The sequence below is a fragment of the Nannobrachium achirus genome, assembly GCF_963921795.1.
Source record: "Nannobrachium achirus genome assembly, chromosome: 17".
In the NCBI taxonomy this organism is placed as follows: domain Eukaryota; kingdom Metazoa; phylum Chordata; class Actinopteri; order Myctophiformes; family Myctophidae; genus Nannobrachium; species Nannobrachium achirus.
The window spans coordinates 30382894-30402862 of record NC_137824.1 but is presented as its reverse complement, the minus strand read 5'-3'; the positions used below and the strand labels follow the sequence as shown (position 1 = coordinate 30402862).

The 19969-nt window shown below is 41.3% G+C and overlaps 2 protein-coding genes across 2 annotated transcripts in view; both read right to left on the bottom strand.

The window, feature by feature from the left end:
* Positions 1-8853: 8853 nt before the first annotated feature.
* On the bottom strand, positions 8854-10320 carry foxi3b (forkhead box I3b; the record flags this gene model as incomplete). The annotated part of the gene is made up of 2 exons (XM_080746288.1): positions 8854-9422; positions 9720-10320. 2 exons carry the CDS (start codon positions 10318-10320, stop codon positions 8854-8856), a joined length of 1170 nt encoding a protein of 389 aa, XP_080602414.1.
* A 7371-nt stretch (positions 10321-17691) lies between these two features.
* Positions 17692-19969, bottom strand: part of lcp2b (lymphocyte cytosolic protein 2b) — a 3557-nt gene continuing 1279 nt past the window's right edge. Inside the window, exons 4-5 of the mRNA XM_080746162.1 lie at positions 19419-19568; positions 17692-19145 (exon numbers count right to left, since the gene is read on the bottom strand). Coding sequence (XP_080602288.1) covers positions 19026-19145; positions 19419-19568 — 270 coding nt within the window. The 3' untranslated portion in view covers positions 17692-19025. The remainder of the gene's footprint in view (positions 19146-19418; positions 19569-19969) is intronic.

Sequence of the window (19969 nt, the reverse complement as noted above, 5' to 3'; positions counted from 1 at the left end):
TGATGACAATGACAATCTCATGATCCCTTTCATCACCTGCGTACTTACCTGTGTCAGGAGTGTGTGAGGGTGTTTACACACAACAGCGGGCTGCGAGTACATCAGGCCCACTTCTGACCCCCGAGCAGCGGGCATGACGCCGCGTCTCCAGGCTCGACGTCCTTCTGCTGCCGTTTACTAAACAGTCTTGATAGGACACGACTGTTTTAGTAAATACAGAAAGTGTGTGTGTGTGTTTTGGGTTGACGTGGCACCAAGGTGGTTTGCTCTTTCGTTCTGTTCAGCTTAGCCTCGTCCCGAATCAAAGCGGCCACTTCTGAGTTGTTTATGTGCATCGTTCATATTCAGAGATGAGTAAAGTTAACAGGCAACACCCGCCAGACTTTTGGAAATATATGTACGTATGTGTATGTATATTTCCCTTTACCCAATGTATCTTTATTTATTCAGTGCCAATCTCAGAGCGTGCACACGCACACACACACGCACACGCACACGCACACACACACACACACACACACACACACACACACACGTTGCACACAAATCCCCCATGATATGGTATAATCTCTCTCTGTCTGAGTTTATATTATAAACACCACACACACGCGCGCTCGTGCACAGAGAGAGAATATGTGTGTGTGTGTTCCGTTAGTTCGACAGGTGTGTGGAAGACTGCCACGAGCCAGGCAGCAGGTGGAGCTGAGGATTTATAGATTTTAATCGCATCTCTCTGTTGAGCAATAATTCTACTGCCTAAGGCAAGGAAGGCCTATACAGCTTGCCGATGATTGATGGATTCTGTGTGGCCTACTACAGAAGCAATGTGTTTTTTTAATGCAAGCGTATATTGCTTTTAAACCACAATATATTCCACTTTTATTTGAGCCACTTTAACCCTGGTGTCCCAATTTTGAGCATGTTACTATATATGCAGCAGATCTTCAAGCTCACAGCTTTTAGAGAAGAAATAGTATGTTAAGTGGTTTAAAGAATCATGCCTGCAATCTATAGTCATGAGAATATCCAATAGCCAAGGGGTATATACTGTATAATACAATAAACAAAAACAACCTTTGAGACTGTAATTGATCCCACAATGAAACTGTATAAGCAGAGGAGTGTAATTATAGAAGGAAAAGATGACAAACCATGCATTGGACATCAAGTGAGACACGCTTACCTTTTAAAGTGCAGCATGTACCTACTAAAAATATGCAGTAAGTTCAGAACAAATAATTAACGGACTAAACTGTGTGAGAGAAGGGGAGTTCCACAACATCAAAAAGCATATTCAGTATTATGAGTTTGGTTGGGAGAAAGATTACTTTGGTTTCTGGGAGTCTGCGAGGTAAATCCCTCAGGTTTTACCGTTTCTTAACTGGAAAATTCCATCTCTTGCCCTGACCTTGTCATCCCCTAGCCATGAAATGATTAACGGTCACGAATTTGCATCGATTTGAAACTGTCTGTATAAGTCTGCAGAAGGTGATGTCTGCTGTTCATAGCCACTCTCTGGGACAAAATCCCTATAATGTTTCTGTTGGCATGATACAGACTGGCTAGACAGAGCTCATAGGGGATAGATGAGGTATAAGAGCAACCCACAGATGTTCACCTGCCAGCCCCGAGTTTGAATAAGATGTAAGAGAGAGAGAGGGCGGGTGGGGGGGCTTAATTGGCAATGCAAACAACCCAAAACGCCAAGACAATTTGAGATGGAAATATGGCATGTTGAGACAGAGATTCATTTGAATACTTACAAGAATATACACCTTTACCTCCTCCTTCCCTCTCTCCCAACCACCCCTGTGCTCTCTCTCTCTCTCTCTCTTTCACTGTCTGTCTGTCTGTCTCTCCCTCTCTCTTTCCTTGGGGCTGGTTTTCCTGATGTCAGCCTTGAGGAAAACACAGCCCCTCCATGTGAAGCCTGTGTCTTTAAAATACTTGTTATTTGCATATGAATTCAATACCCCCATGGTTGCCAGATGAGTCCTGAGGTTTATGGCTTGAAACAGGCAAGACGTTTCACTGAGTTGAATCAGATGTGCTTGTAAAGTCTGATGAAAATGATGATGGCGGGGTATCATGATCCATTATTTGCAACCACATCGTAGGTTTTGAAATCAGTTATGCAAATTCTGCCAGGTTGACCCGATTCCCCTCAACTACTAATACAGTATCTGATTTGTGCCAAGATGTTAAATTCCACTTGAGCTTTCTCCTATGTCTGAATTCGAAGGGTGTCTGTGTGTATGTGTGGTGTGTGTGTGCGTGCGTGCGTGCATGTGTGTGTGTGTGTGTGTGTGTGTGTGTGTGTGTGTGTGTGTGTGTGTGTGTGTGTGTGTGTGTGTGTGTGTGTGTGTTTGGGGCAGGTTGAAGGGGTAATCTCTCTCTGTTTAGGGTAAATGGTGGTCATGCTGCCTGTGTTTCTGGGTAAATAGATGCCTAGGGGTAGCAGACACCTATCAAATGGCTGATCTTTAAATAAATAACACATGCAAGGCCAATTTTAAACCATAGACAATTTAAACACAATTTATGCAAAGTGCTGGTCAATGACCACACAGAGTTAGCCCACTTAAAACACATTCATTTACATTTTTGTTTCTTCTGCCAAATACACTAGAGGGGAATATAGCTGATGGCACTCATGATTACCTCAATTTGTTGGCTTTTGTCAGGAAAAGAAAGGAGACATGGAGACGACTACATGATCAGTCAGCTTTGGTACTTTACATTCAAGATTCCAGATTATTCCAGATTTCTATTACATCTAATTATGAGTGCACAAGAGAAACACTATTTGGTTTAAGTCAACAAAGCAGAAAATAATAATGTACAATACTGTAGCAACAATAATAAATGAATGGTTGCATGTTTCCTACTTCTAAATATTATCCATGTGTAAGTGCGCACTGAGCAGTATGTGTATACAGTGTGTACAGTGTGTGTGTGTGTGTGTGTGTGTGTGTGTGTCTGTGTGTGTGTGTGTGTGTGCGCGTGCGTGCGTGCGTGCGTGCGCGTGTGCGTGTTTGACGTTGTGAGACTCCGCTAGACTGTGCTGCAAGTCCAACAAACTGTACATGTTGTTGAACCCTAGCACCCTGATTCTTTGGCTAACATTTGGCGAAAATAGCCAATCTACAAGGTCACAATGTGTCTTGCGTTGCAATGACAGTGAGCTTGTAGATTGGGTCATTTCATCTAACGTACAGTACTATATAGTATAGAACAAAAACAAGTGGGAGCCTAGTATGAAGCCCTTCGGAATACAACTAGTATAGTGATTTAGGTACTACTAGTTGTAACAAGTAATACAGTCAGTAATAAAGTATAAAAACCTAAGTGTGCAACTAAGACAGTACACTCTTAAAATTGTTGGGTCAAAAACAACCCAAGTTGGTTATTTATGTAACCCAACACGTAACACTGTTTTGGACCAGCCCAACATGGGTTATTGCAGACCAACAGGGTTGGGTTAAGGCTGTGACCCAGCATGTTGGGTTGGGATTGTACAACCAAGTAATGGGTTAAAAGTGACTTTGCTGTTGGGTTAATGTGATACTGCTGATGGGTTGGAATCTAACACCCAAAAATGGCTTAAAAGTGACCTTGTTGTTGGGATTGTACGCTCATTCACATTATATCTATTCATTTTTTTTTTACAACATTTTCTTCAATGACATTTTTCATGATTAATCTACTCAAGGAAGAATGCATGCAGAGTAATTTATGCATTTAGTCGTGGCAATATATCACAACTTTGAACACAACAGATTATGTGGTGCTTGATGCTTCACATTAAAAGAACAGCAAACCTGTTTGTATGTGTCAGTCTGGACCATCTTAGTCATGGTTTCTGTTTCTGTAAGCAACTATGTTTTTTTATATATTTTTTAATTAGGGATTATGACTGGGCTACATCCACTGCGATCATCTACAATACAATGTTGTTTTCTCTATCTAAAACCATAAAATAATGGAAAAGTTTGTAAAAAATATCTGTATGGGAGCACAGTTGCATGCTGGGTAACTGCCCACCCACTTAGTTTAACCCAATAGTGGTGCAATTCACAAACCAATGTGTTGATAGACAGAGAGGGCGGGTCTATTTTAATCCAAGTTGGTGCAATGCAGTGAACCATGTGTTGGGTAAACTCGAATTCAAAAGCCTATACCAACACTTGGGTTATGAACTCAATGCATTTTATCTGATGATGTGGGCGGGCCATCCATAGCCCAACAGATGGTTTACTAATTTTAAGTATTTTTAATCCAATGTTTGGTCAAACTGACCCAACCTTTGACCCAACAGTGTCAACCCAGCAAAAGGGTTGAACATTTGACCCAACATTTTTAAGAGTGTATCAGTACACACTCAGGCAATGGAGAAGTCTGTAGTGAATGTCCATTGACAAGGATGTAATACAATTAAGAATTGCACCTTCCCTGGATTATTTAGGTAGGAAATATATACTATATCAATAGCTTGCACCCAAAATGTAATTAATAAACATAATATTAAATACACAAACAAAAACACATGAGCACATTTGCAGCCAAAGATATATAGAATATACAATTTAGAATTCACAGTCCCTGGGTTATTGCGTCCTATGAGTCCTATGATGTATATGACATCTGACATCATACCCTTTTATGCCCATACATGGAGATCCCTGTCTGTAGAACCAGCCGTTAGTGTGGTATGTGGCCGATGTGGCCTCCCTATATGGGCATTCCCATATGAAGTCCTGTTAGATATGGGCATAATATTGATGACATCAGGGAACTCCTTATATGGGCATAAAAGGGATTCTGTTAAGGGCTTTGCACACAGGCCCGCTGCATGATTAAAACGCATTGGATTTGGTGTGCAATGTAGTCAATGAGTTTTTACCGCATGCGAAAAGACGCGCAAATCGAACTGGGTTCGATCGGGGAAAAACGCACTGCCGCAGCCACTTGTCGCACGGCACATTCGGAGCAGGTGTGCAGGTGTGCATGCGGTCATAGAGAATCATTGGTTTCTTTAAAAAAAAATGAAATTGTCTGTTTTCTTCCGCGCGAAAGATTCTGCAAAGCCCTTAAGCGTGACATCACAGTGAAGCCAGAGCATGATGTCAGAGCAACAAACCCATAGAACCTGTGTCAGGCGTGACCTACAGAGATACGCGGATATGCGGACAAGATGTGCTGTTTTTCATAGTTAACTGCGAACTACGGTCGCAACAAGAAATCATCACTATTAGGAGCAATAAAAGTATATTTACAGAAAACAGTGGGGGTCGTTTCTTTTGGCAAGCTAGAAGACTTGCAATTGCAGACAGGTGCTCTTTTTATGGCAGTTTTGAAGGAGGGTAGGGAGTCACAATTTTGATGACTGGTGTTAGGGCATCCCACATTTTGGAGAATGAATTCATCCCCATGTTTGTGCCGAATCTGGGGGAATGAGATCAGTGGAGCTCCCAGTCTGCCAGACTGTTCCAATACGTAATGCCCAACACAAGTTTTATATAGTGTAAGATAGGGGTCTTCGAAAAGGGTTCCGAGACCCTCAGGGGGTCTTCAGAGTTACTACAGAGGGGCCGCCAAAACCTATTTTTTTCTTTTTTACTTGAACCCTAGCATCCCTTTTGTGTGAGTGGAACATTAGCCAAAAATAGCGGATCTACAAGAACACAACGCAGGCAGCACCCTCCTAGGCTATGGGTCCTCTCACATATCTATAGCAACACTGAAATATATAACATCATAACAAACGGTGGCTGGAGGAAGATTTCTTACTTGTGATGTGTGTGTTGCTGCGTGCTCTTTTTTTAAGATTTGTTTTTGGGCTTTTCTGCCTTCATTGATAGGACAGTAGACTGACAGGAAATGGGGAGAGCGATGGGGAGTGACGCGCAGCAAAGCAAGAGATCTACAAGCTCTAGCTTGTAGATCTGCTGTTTACGGCAAAGTGGTTTGATGTAGGGGATAAAGAGCAAACCAAGTCCAAGCCAGCGGTCAAGAGACTTTAAATGGTTAAATGTCTGAAATATACACATGAGCATGAATCCAACTTTCTAATAGAAAGGATAGTCTAATGTGTAAATAAACAAACAAAAAAACAAAAACAGTATTTAACACTGATGATAAGATTCAAGATTCAAGATTCAATACTTTATTGCCATGTCAACAGAGTTGATTGGAATTTGTTTTAGTGCATCTCTTAAAACATACATAGAACATACATATAAAACAGACAACACGGGTGGGAATGCATACAAAAAAATACAAAAGTACAAAAATAGATTCAATTCATAAATACAAAATCTATATAAATAAGAACAATAAATAACAATTCATTAACCATGTGAAGCTTCAAGCTGTAAAGTGCGTATAAAAGAAGGATCCGCGTTCAAGAGGCGGACAGTTTCAGGATAAGTTCTGTTCTTGAAGCGGGTGGTCTTGCACTTAAGAGACTGGAGTCTCCTGCCTGAGGGCATGGTTACAAACAAGGAACTAGCAGGATTGGGGGGATCAGCGATCACCTTCTTCATCCCGCGTTTGGAACGTGTGGTGTAGATGGAGGAGACAGTTGGCAGATAGAGCTGATAAACAAGCCATCTATGAAATCCATTAAAATGTTGGTTCTGCAACACAATTTTATACATATGTATAGGGTCCCTGCTTCATCTCTCTGGCAGCGAGGGGGTCCTTGGCCTGAAAAACATTGAAAACCCCTGGTGTAAGACATAATAGAAGTAAAAATAAAGTTATTATAAGGCTATAGTAGCAAGTCATGTAAAGTAGGCTAGTAATTAATTGTAAACTTACAGCTGATAAGCTGTGGTTAGTAAACATAGACGGACATCTTCCCTGGGACCAAGGATATACAAAATAATTAGAATTGCAGCTTCCCTGCTTATTTGTGTAGTATATTTGTCTGTCTATATATGTTGCAGCCAAAAAGAGAAATAGACAGAAAAATTATGCATGAATAACATATAGAATATACGGTTCATTCAAACAGCAGAAGAATTAATACACTAGCAACCATGTATGTACATAGTGCAAATAGCAGCCAGTATAGATACATACCGGTATACATATATTCCCGGAGAATGACACTTCTCAAGCCCTTCTCAAGGGTTTTTAGGCATTCTCCTTCACATTTTTACTGAATCTTTGAATAATTCTTTTAATTCTCTTGTAAGCAAAAATAAACAAACAAACAAATGGTGAACTGTAACAGTTCTGCCCTAATAATCTCAAAACATACAACATTTATATAAATGCATAAGAGAAATACTGTATGCCTTGTTTTTTTTTTGTAGTTGACCTACTCCTTTTTTGGTTATCAATATTTTCCTTTGTCATCTTCTGCCTCAGTTCTTCTGAGCCTTGCGCACTAAATTGTGTGTGACCGTGTTATTTAAACAGTGAACTCAGGGTTACACTTTAACCCAGTTTTTACAGTTGGTCCCTCCTTGGGAACTCAACACTTGTCTGGGGTTAGCGAGGGTGGGAGAGGGATTTTGATGAAGAGTGTGAAAAGCAGGGTAAAGGGATAGTAGGGGAATGTAGATTCTCGTACTTCAGGACCAGTTAACCATCCATCACAGGAAGATCAGGTTACACTGACATGCGGGTACCTCTCTTTCTCTCAATGGTCATCGCTTTCCTGACTGAACTGTTTTGTCAGTTATTTTTTCCCTTTTTTTCAGTGCTCAGAGAGGAATCAAATTTCATATCTTTTGGAACAACAACTGCAAATGATTGTGGTACTGTAGTGTATATCGATGGTTCCCAAACCTTTTAGCTCAAGACCCAAAAGAGAAGTTAGAAACTAGTGAAAATAACTAGTGAAAACAGCCGATCTACAAGCTCACAAAACATATAAATATACATTTTTTTATTTATTTATTCAAAAACTAAACTTTACACACACACACACACACACACACACACACACACACACACACACACACACACACACACACACACACACACACACACACATATATATATATATATATATATATATATATATACAGACCCACTGTTTGGGAAACAGTGGTGTAGATGAATGAACATATCATCCTAAAGAAAGCAACATTTTAGAATTTAAATAGGTATATTATTTTATTCATATCAAAAACAGGAACATTCAATGCATTACATTATAAATTCATTTTGTATCACAATGTTGACAACAAAAGCTGACTGTATAAACTATTCATTAACATTAAACGACATATAAATATTTACAAACTTGAACCAACTGCATTGCGTATTGGGAATCTCAGTTTTCATTGTTATCAGATAACAGCATATTTTAGCCACTGCTGCTGACGACTGAATAGAAAAAGCTCCTTTCTTATCTTCCAATGATCAGGCACATATACTGTGTAGACACTTGACTGTAATTAGGCAACACCTTTAAATGTGCTGTCTGAGCGTTGTGTGGGCGATACCATCAAAGAACTAGTAGTGTGGAATGACCTGATGTCAGCAGGAGATCCGATTGAGGATCTGTTAATAATGAGTCAGATCTGATAGCGACAGGCTTAAGTTAGAATACAAGCTGATTTGGAGATCTGATAGTGAGGCAGGTTGGGGATTTAGGGAGTGTCAGTTGGAGCAGTGTCGCGGCTGACTCAGCTGTTCCTGTGGGAATCAGAGCCTCTTTACTGAACTGTCACACGCTATAGTGATCTCAACTGTCGCAGTCAGCGCAAACACACAACTATCTTTGTGTGAGTTTGTGTTGTGCAGGTGTCTGTTCTTTAACAGTGTCTGTCAGCAGAGCCTCATGACAGATCACACAGGTTGAAAGTCTCTCCTGTTTCGATCCTCAAAGTCTCATCATACCTCTGTCCCCTCGCGGGAGTACAGGATTCCTGCTGATCCCAGCCCAGGGTAGAAATGCCCATTGAACTGGCTGAGGATGGGGCTACTGTAAGTGAGGGAAGAGTGAGTGGGTGAAGAGGAGAGTGCAGGGGGAGGTGGAAGCGCTGATGCCCACTCCGGGGCACCGGAGCTGGGGGAGTAATTACCAAAGCCCCCAGGCTGTGTGGACCTATGAGGCCCGTCCATGGACAGGCTAACCTGCAGGGGCCTGCTGAGCCCATTGCCCCCGACCTCATTAGCTGTCCCGTCTGCCACTCCAGACATCTCAGAAAGAAAGCTGCTCAGACACGGTGTGGGGACCGAGGATGACGGAGAGGGGATTCTGTCAGGCGTTGGGGAGATGTCAAGTGCGGGGTTGCCAGGGTGTTTGGGGCTGCCTCTCTCGCTGTCGCCTGACTCGGGACCTCCTGAGCCCCCCTCCCCGCCGGACAGGGAGTCGGACTTCCTCTTTCTCTTGCGCCGGAAGTTTCCATTGTCAAACATCTTCTCGCAGTTTGGGTCCAGCGTCCAGTAGTTTCCCTTCCCTGCAACATCACAATGTAAAATAGAGAGGGTTTAGATTTAATTAAATTGTGCAAATAAGGCTAACTCAGACAATGTGTCAGACCCCAGTATAAACACAAGGGTTTGTACTTTAAAAAAAAATGTAATGCAGTAAAGACGTAATTAATGAAAATGTATATCAGAGAGGGAAAACCAGACTCATTTTACAGAGCCTTAAATTTATAGAATCACTTAAAACGCCTAAGATAAAAAAGAAAAAACATAATATGAAAAGGGTTTGTCAAACAATAGTTAATTTATAAAAAAAATGTAAGTACCTGGGTCGTCCTCGTCTCTGGGGACCTTCTTGAAGCAGTCATTCAGTGATAGGTTGTGTCGGATGGAGTTCTGCCAGCCGGCCTTGCTCTTGTTGTAGAACGGGAAATTGTCGGCCACATACTGGTAGATCTGACTCAGCGTCAGCCTCCTGTCTGGTGCTCCATGGATTGCCATGGCGATGAGAGCTGAGTAAGAATAGGGGGGCCTCACCAACTTCATCAGGTCTTCTTGAGAAGGAAGGGAGAACCAGCTCAGCTCCCCTCCAGGACCCCCTGCCACGGCAGGCCCCAGGTAAGGCCTCTGCATTCCATAGTGCTGAGGAACAAAGGGGGGCCCGGGGTTCCCTGGCGGGGCCGTGGTGGCCAGGTAGGGAGGTGCGTTGATCCCGGAGCCGTTGAACCAGAGGTAAGGGTTTGCGGTGGAGGCGGCGTAGTCGCCCAGGTCATAAGAAGACGGGGTGGTGCGCTGGGGGCTCGGCAGCGAGGGAGGAGGGTAGTAACAGTCGCTGTACATGCTGAGCTCAGGGGGTTCCTGGCCCAGGCTGGGAAACTGAGGTCCGCACCGTGGAGGAGACTGACCCTGGGCCTCGAAGGAAGACATTGTAAGGTTGTTCTCACCTATCCAGAACTGTCCCTGATCAGCCTCTGTGTGTGGTTGTTCTTTTCCCTGCTCTGTCAGTGGAGATTTTTAGAGTCCTTAGCAAGTCTTGGCACTGCTGTCTGTGAGCCAAATGGTTCTCTCCTCTTTGTCCTGTCTACCTGCAACTGCTAGGCTCTTGGCTTTGTGTCAGATGTCACATGTCACACCTGCTTTATCTGTTTCCCTGGTTACACCCACAGTCACTTCTGATTGGTTGCTCTCTCAGGTAATGTTTTTTGTCAGCCTTTTCCCCTGCAGGTGATTTCTTCTCACTCTCAATTAAGGAATTTTCCATTCTCACACATCCAGTCCACATAAAACTATAATTCATCTGAAATTATAAATCGGTTGGGTTAAATAGGTCTCCAAAAGGCATTTGTTTAGTTTTTTGTTAAGCCTATTTGAAAGTGCCATTAGGCCTAATACAAATATAGCCTATCCCCAAAGAGAATCTTTATTTCTGTTATTTTAAACAATTTGGCCCCCATTGTAAATCAGTCATTTTAATAGGCTGTATATGATCGATAAGACTGATTTCTCTTTACACAGCACTTTAAGGAACATTCTGTGTCATAAAATATATAGGCCTACTTTATTTTATTATTTAATAGTAATATAGTATGAAATAATATAAATTAGTTGAACAGGCAGTGTCAATGATAGTAATATATATAGCCTATATATTATCCTAAATGATAGCCAGGTTTGTGGGTCTGTAACCCATTAGGTAGCCTACATTCAGCCCTACATTTGGTTGTACACTCTCAGAGTTAAATTAACATTGACTTTACAATATAAATTGGGGTCTCAATGCTAGTGCCTAAAAATCTTCTCTCATGGGGGTCCCTAGCATATCTTTTCCAATGGGGGTCCGCGAGCTAATAATAAGAAGTGTCAATTTGGGGGTCCATGACATGAAAAAGTTTGAGAACTGGCATAGGAGGAGGATGGATGGATGGATGGGGCATTTGGGAGTGTCACATTTACATAACAATGCTTGAGATAATACTCCGTACGACGGTGTCGCGTGCCAAAGAAAACAGATTTACAAACCCAAAACACGCCGCGAGCGTAGCGAGTTGGTAGATTTCATCTGTTCATTGATCTGTTCTATTTGGCACGAGACCTGTAAGGCTGTAATATCAACGCACGTGCCGTCAGTCGGTCGCGAGGAGGCGAGATTACATCATCCACAGATAACTGCGTCACAACTCTAGAGAAAAGAAGACGAATTTAACAGTAGGTTGTTTGTTTTCCCCAGAATATAAAACCTATTTTGGACAAATTAAAATGAAGTAACGTTTGATAGTGGTGGAAAGGTACTAAAATGTTTTACTTAAGACTAGTAAATATAGAAGTGTAAAAGTACAAAGTATTGGAAATGCAGAATGTCCCATTTCAAGTTTTCAAATGTTTAAAAATCTACAAGCTCACAAATGCATCATTGCAAGTAGGCCTATTGGAAATGGGAAATACTCCAGTAAAGTAAAACATTCCTAAAAAGTACTGAAGTAAACCTACTTAGCTAGCCTACTTTACATACACACAATAGCCTGCTTTTCTCAGGGATAAAAAACAAACAATTTTATAACGTCACTATTTGGACCCCGGAAATGAAACATCCCTGTTGAAACCATTGAACACGTTCTGATAAATAATGTTATTTTAACGTACCTAGTTTGTGTTAAAGAGTTTATTTTGTGTGTGGTTCACTCAGTCTGTTGTTAGCTCGAGAACATCTGCCTTAAAAAACCTCGTTTATAAACTTTATTCTTGTCTAACGACGGTGCTTGTTATTTTTGGTCAGCAGCTGTAAAGCTACGTTACACGGTAAAGTAGTTTATTGTTATTGTTGGTTTGTAGTAGTGGTGAAGTAACTCAGTGCATGTACTGTATGTAGCCTACTGCCTCTGGGCAACTGATTTTCCCCCTTGGGATAATAAAGGTAGTCTATCTATCTATCTAGTACAATTTTGAGGTATTTGTACTGGAGTACTTTTACATCTACTCCACTCCACTACATCTCAGAGGCAAATATTGTACTTTTACTCCACTAAAAACTTTAGTTACTAGTTACTTTGCAGATTTTGATTATTACAAAACATACATTAGGCCTATAACCACTTCAGCCCTAAATACCTTTTTGCCATTTTTGAAAATAGCAGATCTACAAGCTCACAATGCACATGTGACACATTGTGAGCTTGTAGATCTGCTACTTTCAAAATATTTTATACATTTGACATTTTTAAATGGCAGTAGGCCTATGGCACATTCTGCAAAATGAGTTGGCCTACTTTCTACTTTTGGTACTTTTATTCAAGTACATTTTGAATTCCGGACTTTTACTTGTAAGAGAGTAGGGCTGCTTCTACATTATAGTATTGATACTTTAACTTAAGTAAAACATGTGAGTACTTTTTCCACCACTGGTTTGTAGATGGCCGAGTCAACTTCTAACTCTGAGACTCACCAGAACAACAGCAACGAGGACATGTTGGATGTGAACGAAGACTTGGAGAAAATGACTGAACACGTTGAAAATCAATCAGGTATAAGTTGTGTCTTTCTCCTCTAAACGTCACTCAAACACCAACACATGCAGGCTTCAATGTGTTTTTGATTGACATTGACAATAGGTGGATCACGACTGAAAGCCAATTATACACAGGTCTGAACAACCTTGGCTTATTCAGTGTTGCTGATAAGACTGCATACATTATTCAGTGAGATACCCACAGTTGAAGGCCAGTTTGACCATGTACCACATTTCTCTCATTCACTGATGATATTCTTTACATAATATCTATATGTATATTAATCAGGGGTCATCGCCATGGTGGCTTGTGGTGAACCCTATCGTCTAATTGAACATTTTGCTATAGACATACAAAATAAGCAAAACAAAGGTATAAGAGCTAGTCCATTTGTACACTCTCAGAGTTACTGTATGAGGGTCCTCCTGAGACTGACACTCAGTAATTGGGTCTCATGATCAAAATAAGAACATTATAATGTGTAGTGTAAAAAACTAAGAATCAAAAGATTTGCCACAGATAAGGCCAAGTCTTACCACGGGCACATTGCCGCGTACGGACATATGATGAGTCTGACCCCTGATATTAATTGGTGATAGATGTATAAATATTCACTGGTGATAGATTGTTACATTACTATCAATTTGGCTAGCCATCATCATTTAACTGGAGCTCAGTTAGTCTGTTCTTGAGAGATTACATTACTAGTGGTAGAATATACATTAGGTATGTTAACTCAGTCACACCAAGTGCAGAAGGCTATGGTCATCATCAGACAAAGTACATTATAAAATAAAAGCAAAAATCTTGCTGCTATGACTGCATTTCCCCACTGTGATCAATACAAATCTTCTTCTCCTACAGTGCAGCTGACATGGATGGCCTATGACTTGGTGGTGCTGCGGACGAACCCAGAGCTGTCAGATGCCATGTTGAGGCTGGAGCAAGCTTATGCTAACTGCAGGGCTGCTGTCTGTGGGACCAGAGATGATGGCCAGGATTTAGACCAACAGCAGCAGCAGCTGACTGACTGATATGTGATGTTACTGGTGTTCAGTTTAACCACCAGCACCCCTTTGCATGATATTTGATGTTCCTATCGATAAGTTGAACCTTTTTCTCAAGAGGTGTGAAAGTGAATTATTAAACAGTGTGGTAGTAACGACTGCCTAGGAAATAATTGATGTGCTGTTTAGTTACTTTGGCCGGCTTGTAGTAGTTTTTGTGCTGCACGCAATATTTAATTTATTACCAGACAGACTACACCCCTTTTGAATTTAAATCAGTTGGTGTTGTTTTGGCCTGAAAATACTTTGTTCATTAGAAATGCTTAGTTTTGTTTCTGTTGTTGAGTGGAACGAATAAAAAAAGGAAATGAAAATCAAATGGATTCAGTTTTCTTCTTTTTTTTTCTCAATGAATTTTCAATTCAAAGGACTTTATTGGCATGAGAAAACATATGTTTACATTGCCAAAGCAAGTGTCAAAATAAAATTAGTTGAAACTGGGGAACATAATATATACAGTTTGAGGGGGGTACAGCATTGTGTAAACAGAAGTTATGTCAAATTTTGTCGTTATATACCGGTACATGTTATATATACAGGGTATAAAGATTTTTGAAATAAATAACAGCAAACTTTTACAGTTGCTTTGGAACAAATAGCATTTCTTTTTTCTCAAACAGATATAAATAGTATACAAAAAAGCCTCATTGCTAAGAATAAAAATATGTTTAAAGGTAGCAGCTCTGTTTATATATGCAGTAGGTCTAGATGTCACTCAGATGTCACTCAATGGTTTGTAGTCCTTAGGGTGGTTGCATTCCATTCACTAGCCTTTTATCGCAACAGTTCACAATTTCTTGCTGCTGTGTTCGCACATTGTTGTATTTCTCCCAGTAGGTTTGGGAGTTTTTTTTCATTGGTCATGTTTTCAAACTCAATTTGGGTGTATGTAATCTGTGGGAGGTACGGTATGTGTCTGATTTCTTGGTATAGTGGGCATAGAGGTGGTTAAACATAGAGCTGAGACCAATACCGTTGCAGAAAATAATAGTTTTCTTTTTTTCATTCACATAAATGATAAAAATCACTTTCATTTTTCCTGTCCTTTGATGGTGGGATGATGGCTCCCAAAAGTCTGTACTGACATTTTGTCTTTCAGATGGAGAAAACAGCAAAGAGCACAGAACAAAGTGACTCCATTGATCTGGATCACATACTGAGAGGACTGGACTCACTGTCAAATTGCGTGGGCCAACTGGCACGTATGTATGACTGTTTATTCTATCCCCCCCCCTCCCCTCCTCCTAAAAAAATAGCTACGAGGTTTGATTGTGTCATCAAATTGATCTTGATGAGAATCCATTAGCACATATGCAAATTGCATGACACAACTATTTAGGCTAGATCTGAAATGTGATACCCAGAACTGCATAACAAAACCCCAACTGCTTTGCAGTTTACCCATGCATGTAGACTCCAGTGGTATGGGGTGTTGTGATGGTTGACAGATAGATCCCTGCTGATTAGCAGCACAGATAGGGGAGTAACTGAAGGATCACATAGACAGGTTGCCCATCACACCATTTGATGCAAGATATGATGGTATGCCTCTTTGCCAAGGGGGACAGTTGGCGGGCAAACAGGCATCCAGACAGTAATCCTTGCAACTGTGCTGTCAGGCCAGATTACAACTATCGGCTACATTTCAAAACTGCAAGCCCAGGGGCCATAGAAAGAAAGGTAAAGAGTTTTTTTGTAAATTGTAGTTCAAAGTTGTAGTGGGAATCTTGGCTCTGTTATTGTGACATTTGATTTGATTGACTTATATCCTTGAATAAATACCACCAGTGTTACCAGATGGGAAATGTTGAATTATCGTACCGGAGGCTCAGAATTATCGTATTTGACATGAAACTATCGTACACGGCCAAAAAAGAGAAATCACTTGCGTAAAAACGTAATTTCACCAAAAAATGCGTCTTTAGTGTAAGAAACGACCTCGTTTTAGACTCCTGCGTGACAAAAACGCATCAGATATGCTGTGTGGAGGCAGGCAACTTCTTGGAGCTTACACAAATAAAAGCCTGAAACTGGTCTGGAAAGATGCAACTAGGGTTAATTACCAACCGTCCCGTAAAATACGGGATCGTCCCTTTTTTGGAAACTAAAAGACGTGTCCCGTATTGAACTGAAACGGGACGCTCTTTGTCCCGTATTTTAAGGTTGGGGGATAAATATGAATGACGGGATGATTTAATTGAGAAATGACAGCGATTCTGCCTGTCAGAGAGCTTCCACTTCCACTCTGCTCTCCTCTGAGACAAGTGCTGCATCCCATTGCTGTGAGAGGCGCTGCGCTGTTTGTAAGCAGCTGATTGGCTTATTAACACAGTGTTGCTAAGACACAGTCTCCGCCCCCTACACACTCCCTTCCCAAGCATGGGCTGTAGGTTCATGCAACCAGTGTTTTTAATGTCTCCAAGTACTGATCTAGGTTCAGATTGTCTGATTTCCTGGCTTATTTTGAGAAGCCAAACCAGATCCCAGATCAGCAGCCAGGGAAAATAGTGAATTCACGCTCTTTTTGATGATATGCCGAAATTATCGTACATTTGGGCATTTTTGGAATTATTGATCGTACATCGTACAGAGGGTCAAATTATCGTACAAATACGATAATTATCGTACGTCTGGCAACACTGAATACCACCTATGGTGAAGTGTAACTGTGAGAAAAACTGGCGAGACGTAATGATTGTGAAGATAAGCTGTTATGGTAGGCCTATGTACGGATGAGTGACGCTCTAATGTAAACTACAGTCTGTGGCAGTTATGGGCTCAGGTGGCTGCATTTATCTGCTTTCAAAGCATTTAATTTGTTTTGGTGATACGAGTAAGACCAACCTGCTGCATTCTGTTTGAATGAATATCACATATTTGTAATGAAGAATTTGTTCTAGGCCTGGGGGATGTCTGTCAATATGATATATAGTTGAATTATTTTGGCCAAAGTTTAGTTATTATACATCACTTTATTTGTATTTTACCATGCTTCATGCCTAAGTCCTTACTATAAGCACTCAAAAAAAAGAGAGAATACATCGATAGCATCAACAAATTCTATTCACAGCTCTGGCTATACAGGATGTGCCATTTTCCTGTTAATGGCTTCAAATCTGGCATTTGTTTACGTTTTGTACAAAGGTATTAAAATGTTAAAGGTTAGCCTAAATAATATTTTTTCCAGGGACTATTTTCAGCTAGATTTTTCATATCAACCTTTTTTTTTTATGCGAAAAATAGCTTTTTAGACAAATAACAGCACACTGTTTTATCACTAATTAATCCTGTTGGATTACATATCTAAAGCAAGTGTCAAGTCTCTGCACGTTGATTTTCATACTGGCTGTAGTAGCTCATGAGGTATAGCGGCCGATTGGGAACCCAAAGGTTGTCAGTTCGATTGCTCATGGCTTCAAGTGTCCTTGAGCAAAACACTGACCGCTACTAACTGCTCCCGATAAGCAGGTGCCTTGCATGGTTTACTCCGCTGTCAGTGTGTGAATGGGTGAATACTTGTATAATGCACATTGACCGGAGAGACCTGAAAACTCAAGCAGCCACCTATCTACTTAATCATACCTTATAAGGCACATGGTAAAGCACTTTGGATAAAAGGCACTATAAAAATGCAGACTATTTAACATTTATTCAGAAACCAATTGCTTTGTGGGAAATCAAACAAACCAAAAATGCCAGACCTTTTATAAAAAGATAAAACAATGATTGTCAAGAGATGTAATTATCTATTCTTGTTTGGTTTTCTGTATGCAGTGCGGACTGAACTCCGGCTTTGTGATCTCATTGTGTGTGTCGGTCACCCTGACAAGATTACATTTCTGACTGAGGATGGAATGAAGCAACCGGGGTCATGGTCTGAAAGTGAGGAGTGCGATGGTAAGTATAGTACAGCTTTAGTTATTACCTAGTGTGGCGGAGAGAGTCCCAGCCCCAGCCTGAAGCCTCAAGAGTCTAGTATCTGCCCTTGTTCCATAGGGATATCCCTTTGAAGTAATGGTTAAGATATTGGACTTTCACGCGGGAGACCCGGGTTCGGAGCCGGTTGGGGAGGTTCGGATCACCTCCGTTACATTGGTGCCGTGACCCGGATCTGGGCTTCCCCATAGGAGGAGGTCAAAGGGGGGTGGGTGTGGCGGAGAGAGTCCCAGCCCCAGCCTGAAGCCTCAAAGGTCTAGTATCTGCCCTCGTTCCATAGGGATATCCCTTTGAAGTTATGGTTAAGATATTGGAATTTCATGCGGGAGACCCGGGTTCGAAGCCGGGTGGGGAGGTTCGGATCACCTCCGTTACACTAGTATGGGTTACATGCAAGGAATTTGCCCTGGCAACTAAAATGTAATGCATGGATATCCAGGATCCATGTCAATGCGATCAAAACTAGGGCTATAACAAAATATGTTATCATAAAATCCTCTGCACTTTTCTTATCCACAAAAATAATTAAAATAGCGATCTACAAGCTTACAACTTGTTGAGAAATGATGCATTGTGAGCTTGTGGAGGAGCTATTTTGTCTATTTCTGAAATAGCTTGAATATTTCCGAAAACATGGCCAAAATAGGGAAGCCAGTCTGAAAGTGGTTAGAAAGTTACAAAGGGCTCTGAAATAAAATGGAACAAAACTAGAATAATGTTTAAGCAGAATTAAAGCATCATTATATGAAATTGTAATAAACATTCGCATACAGTACACATGCCATTGTGCGCATAGAAGTGCACCCACTTTGGCAGCCACTAAGAACACCCACGAACTGAAGCCAAAACAATAACAACTGACACTGCTGGGTTGTAACGGCCCACTCACGACTCCGTCATTAATCTCACACAACCATGATCGCAACACGCATGTGCATGCATGCCTACACACACAAAGCAAAACACATACATTCACAATGGGTATTTTGTTGTATTATTCATAACATTTCCCCTGCTGAATAAATGTAGGCTAATAGACACACATACACACAGACAGTACCCATATGTACGGTACGCGCAAACATACAGACACCATTATTTTAGTTAGGTATTGGAACCGTTCTGGTCACAGTGCTGCAGGGTGCAACAGACGGCTCTGACAGGCATAGCTCGAGTCCAAGGACTTGAGCAGCACCAGTGGAGTGTGTGTGTAGTAGTCGATCACTTCCTTCACCCTGGGGAAACTCTAAAGGCACAGAGAACACATAATGAAAACATGGCGTAAAGTACCGTAATCACAAAACAGCACAGGTAACTGACGAGTAAATCCCTGAGGCAAAGTGCAACATGTGCAACATGTAACTTTGGATCCATTATTCTGGGAAAAGTTAAAAGTATTATTCAGTCTGCTCATAACTGTCATCACGGTTAACTCGAGATTTTATAATAAGTTCTAGATGGAGTGGCTCTTAGAAATGTGTTGATCATAAATAGTGTTGTGTTATGTTTGTTGCTGTACCTCACAGTTCTTTAGGCCAGTACCCAGGGTGTAAACGTTGTTGCAGTTACGAATCTGGATGTTGTAAACCTTGCCTTGGTACAACACCATCAGTGTGTACGGCTGCTCAGAGGACCCTGTGGAACTGTCTCTCACCACAAATGCCCCATCCTGCACACACACGCACGCACGCACGCACGCACGCACGCACGCACACACACACACACACACACACACACACACACACACACACACACACACACACACACACACACACACACACACACACACACACACACACACACACACACACACACACACACACTCACACAGGTTTGCAATTGATACTTTGTGGGGATATTACACATAGTCTACTATCTTTGTGGGGACATTCCATTCATTTTAACCCTAACCCTAACCCTTAACCTAACCCCTAAAGACCTTGTGGGGACGTATTAATTTGTCCCCACATGTTTTTTTTCCTGGATTGTACTATCTTTGTGGGGACATGAGGTCCCCACAAAGATAGCTTTGCAAGCCCACACACACACACACACACACACACACACACA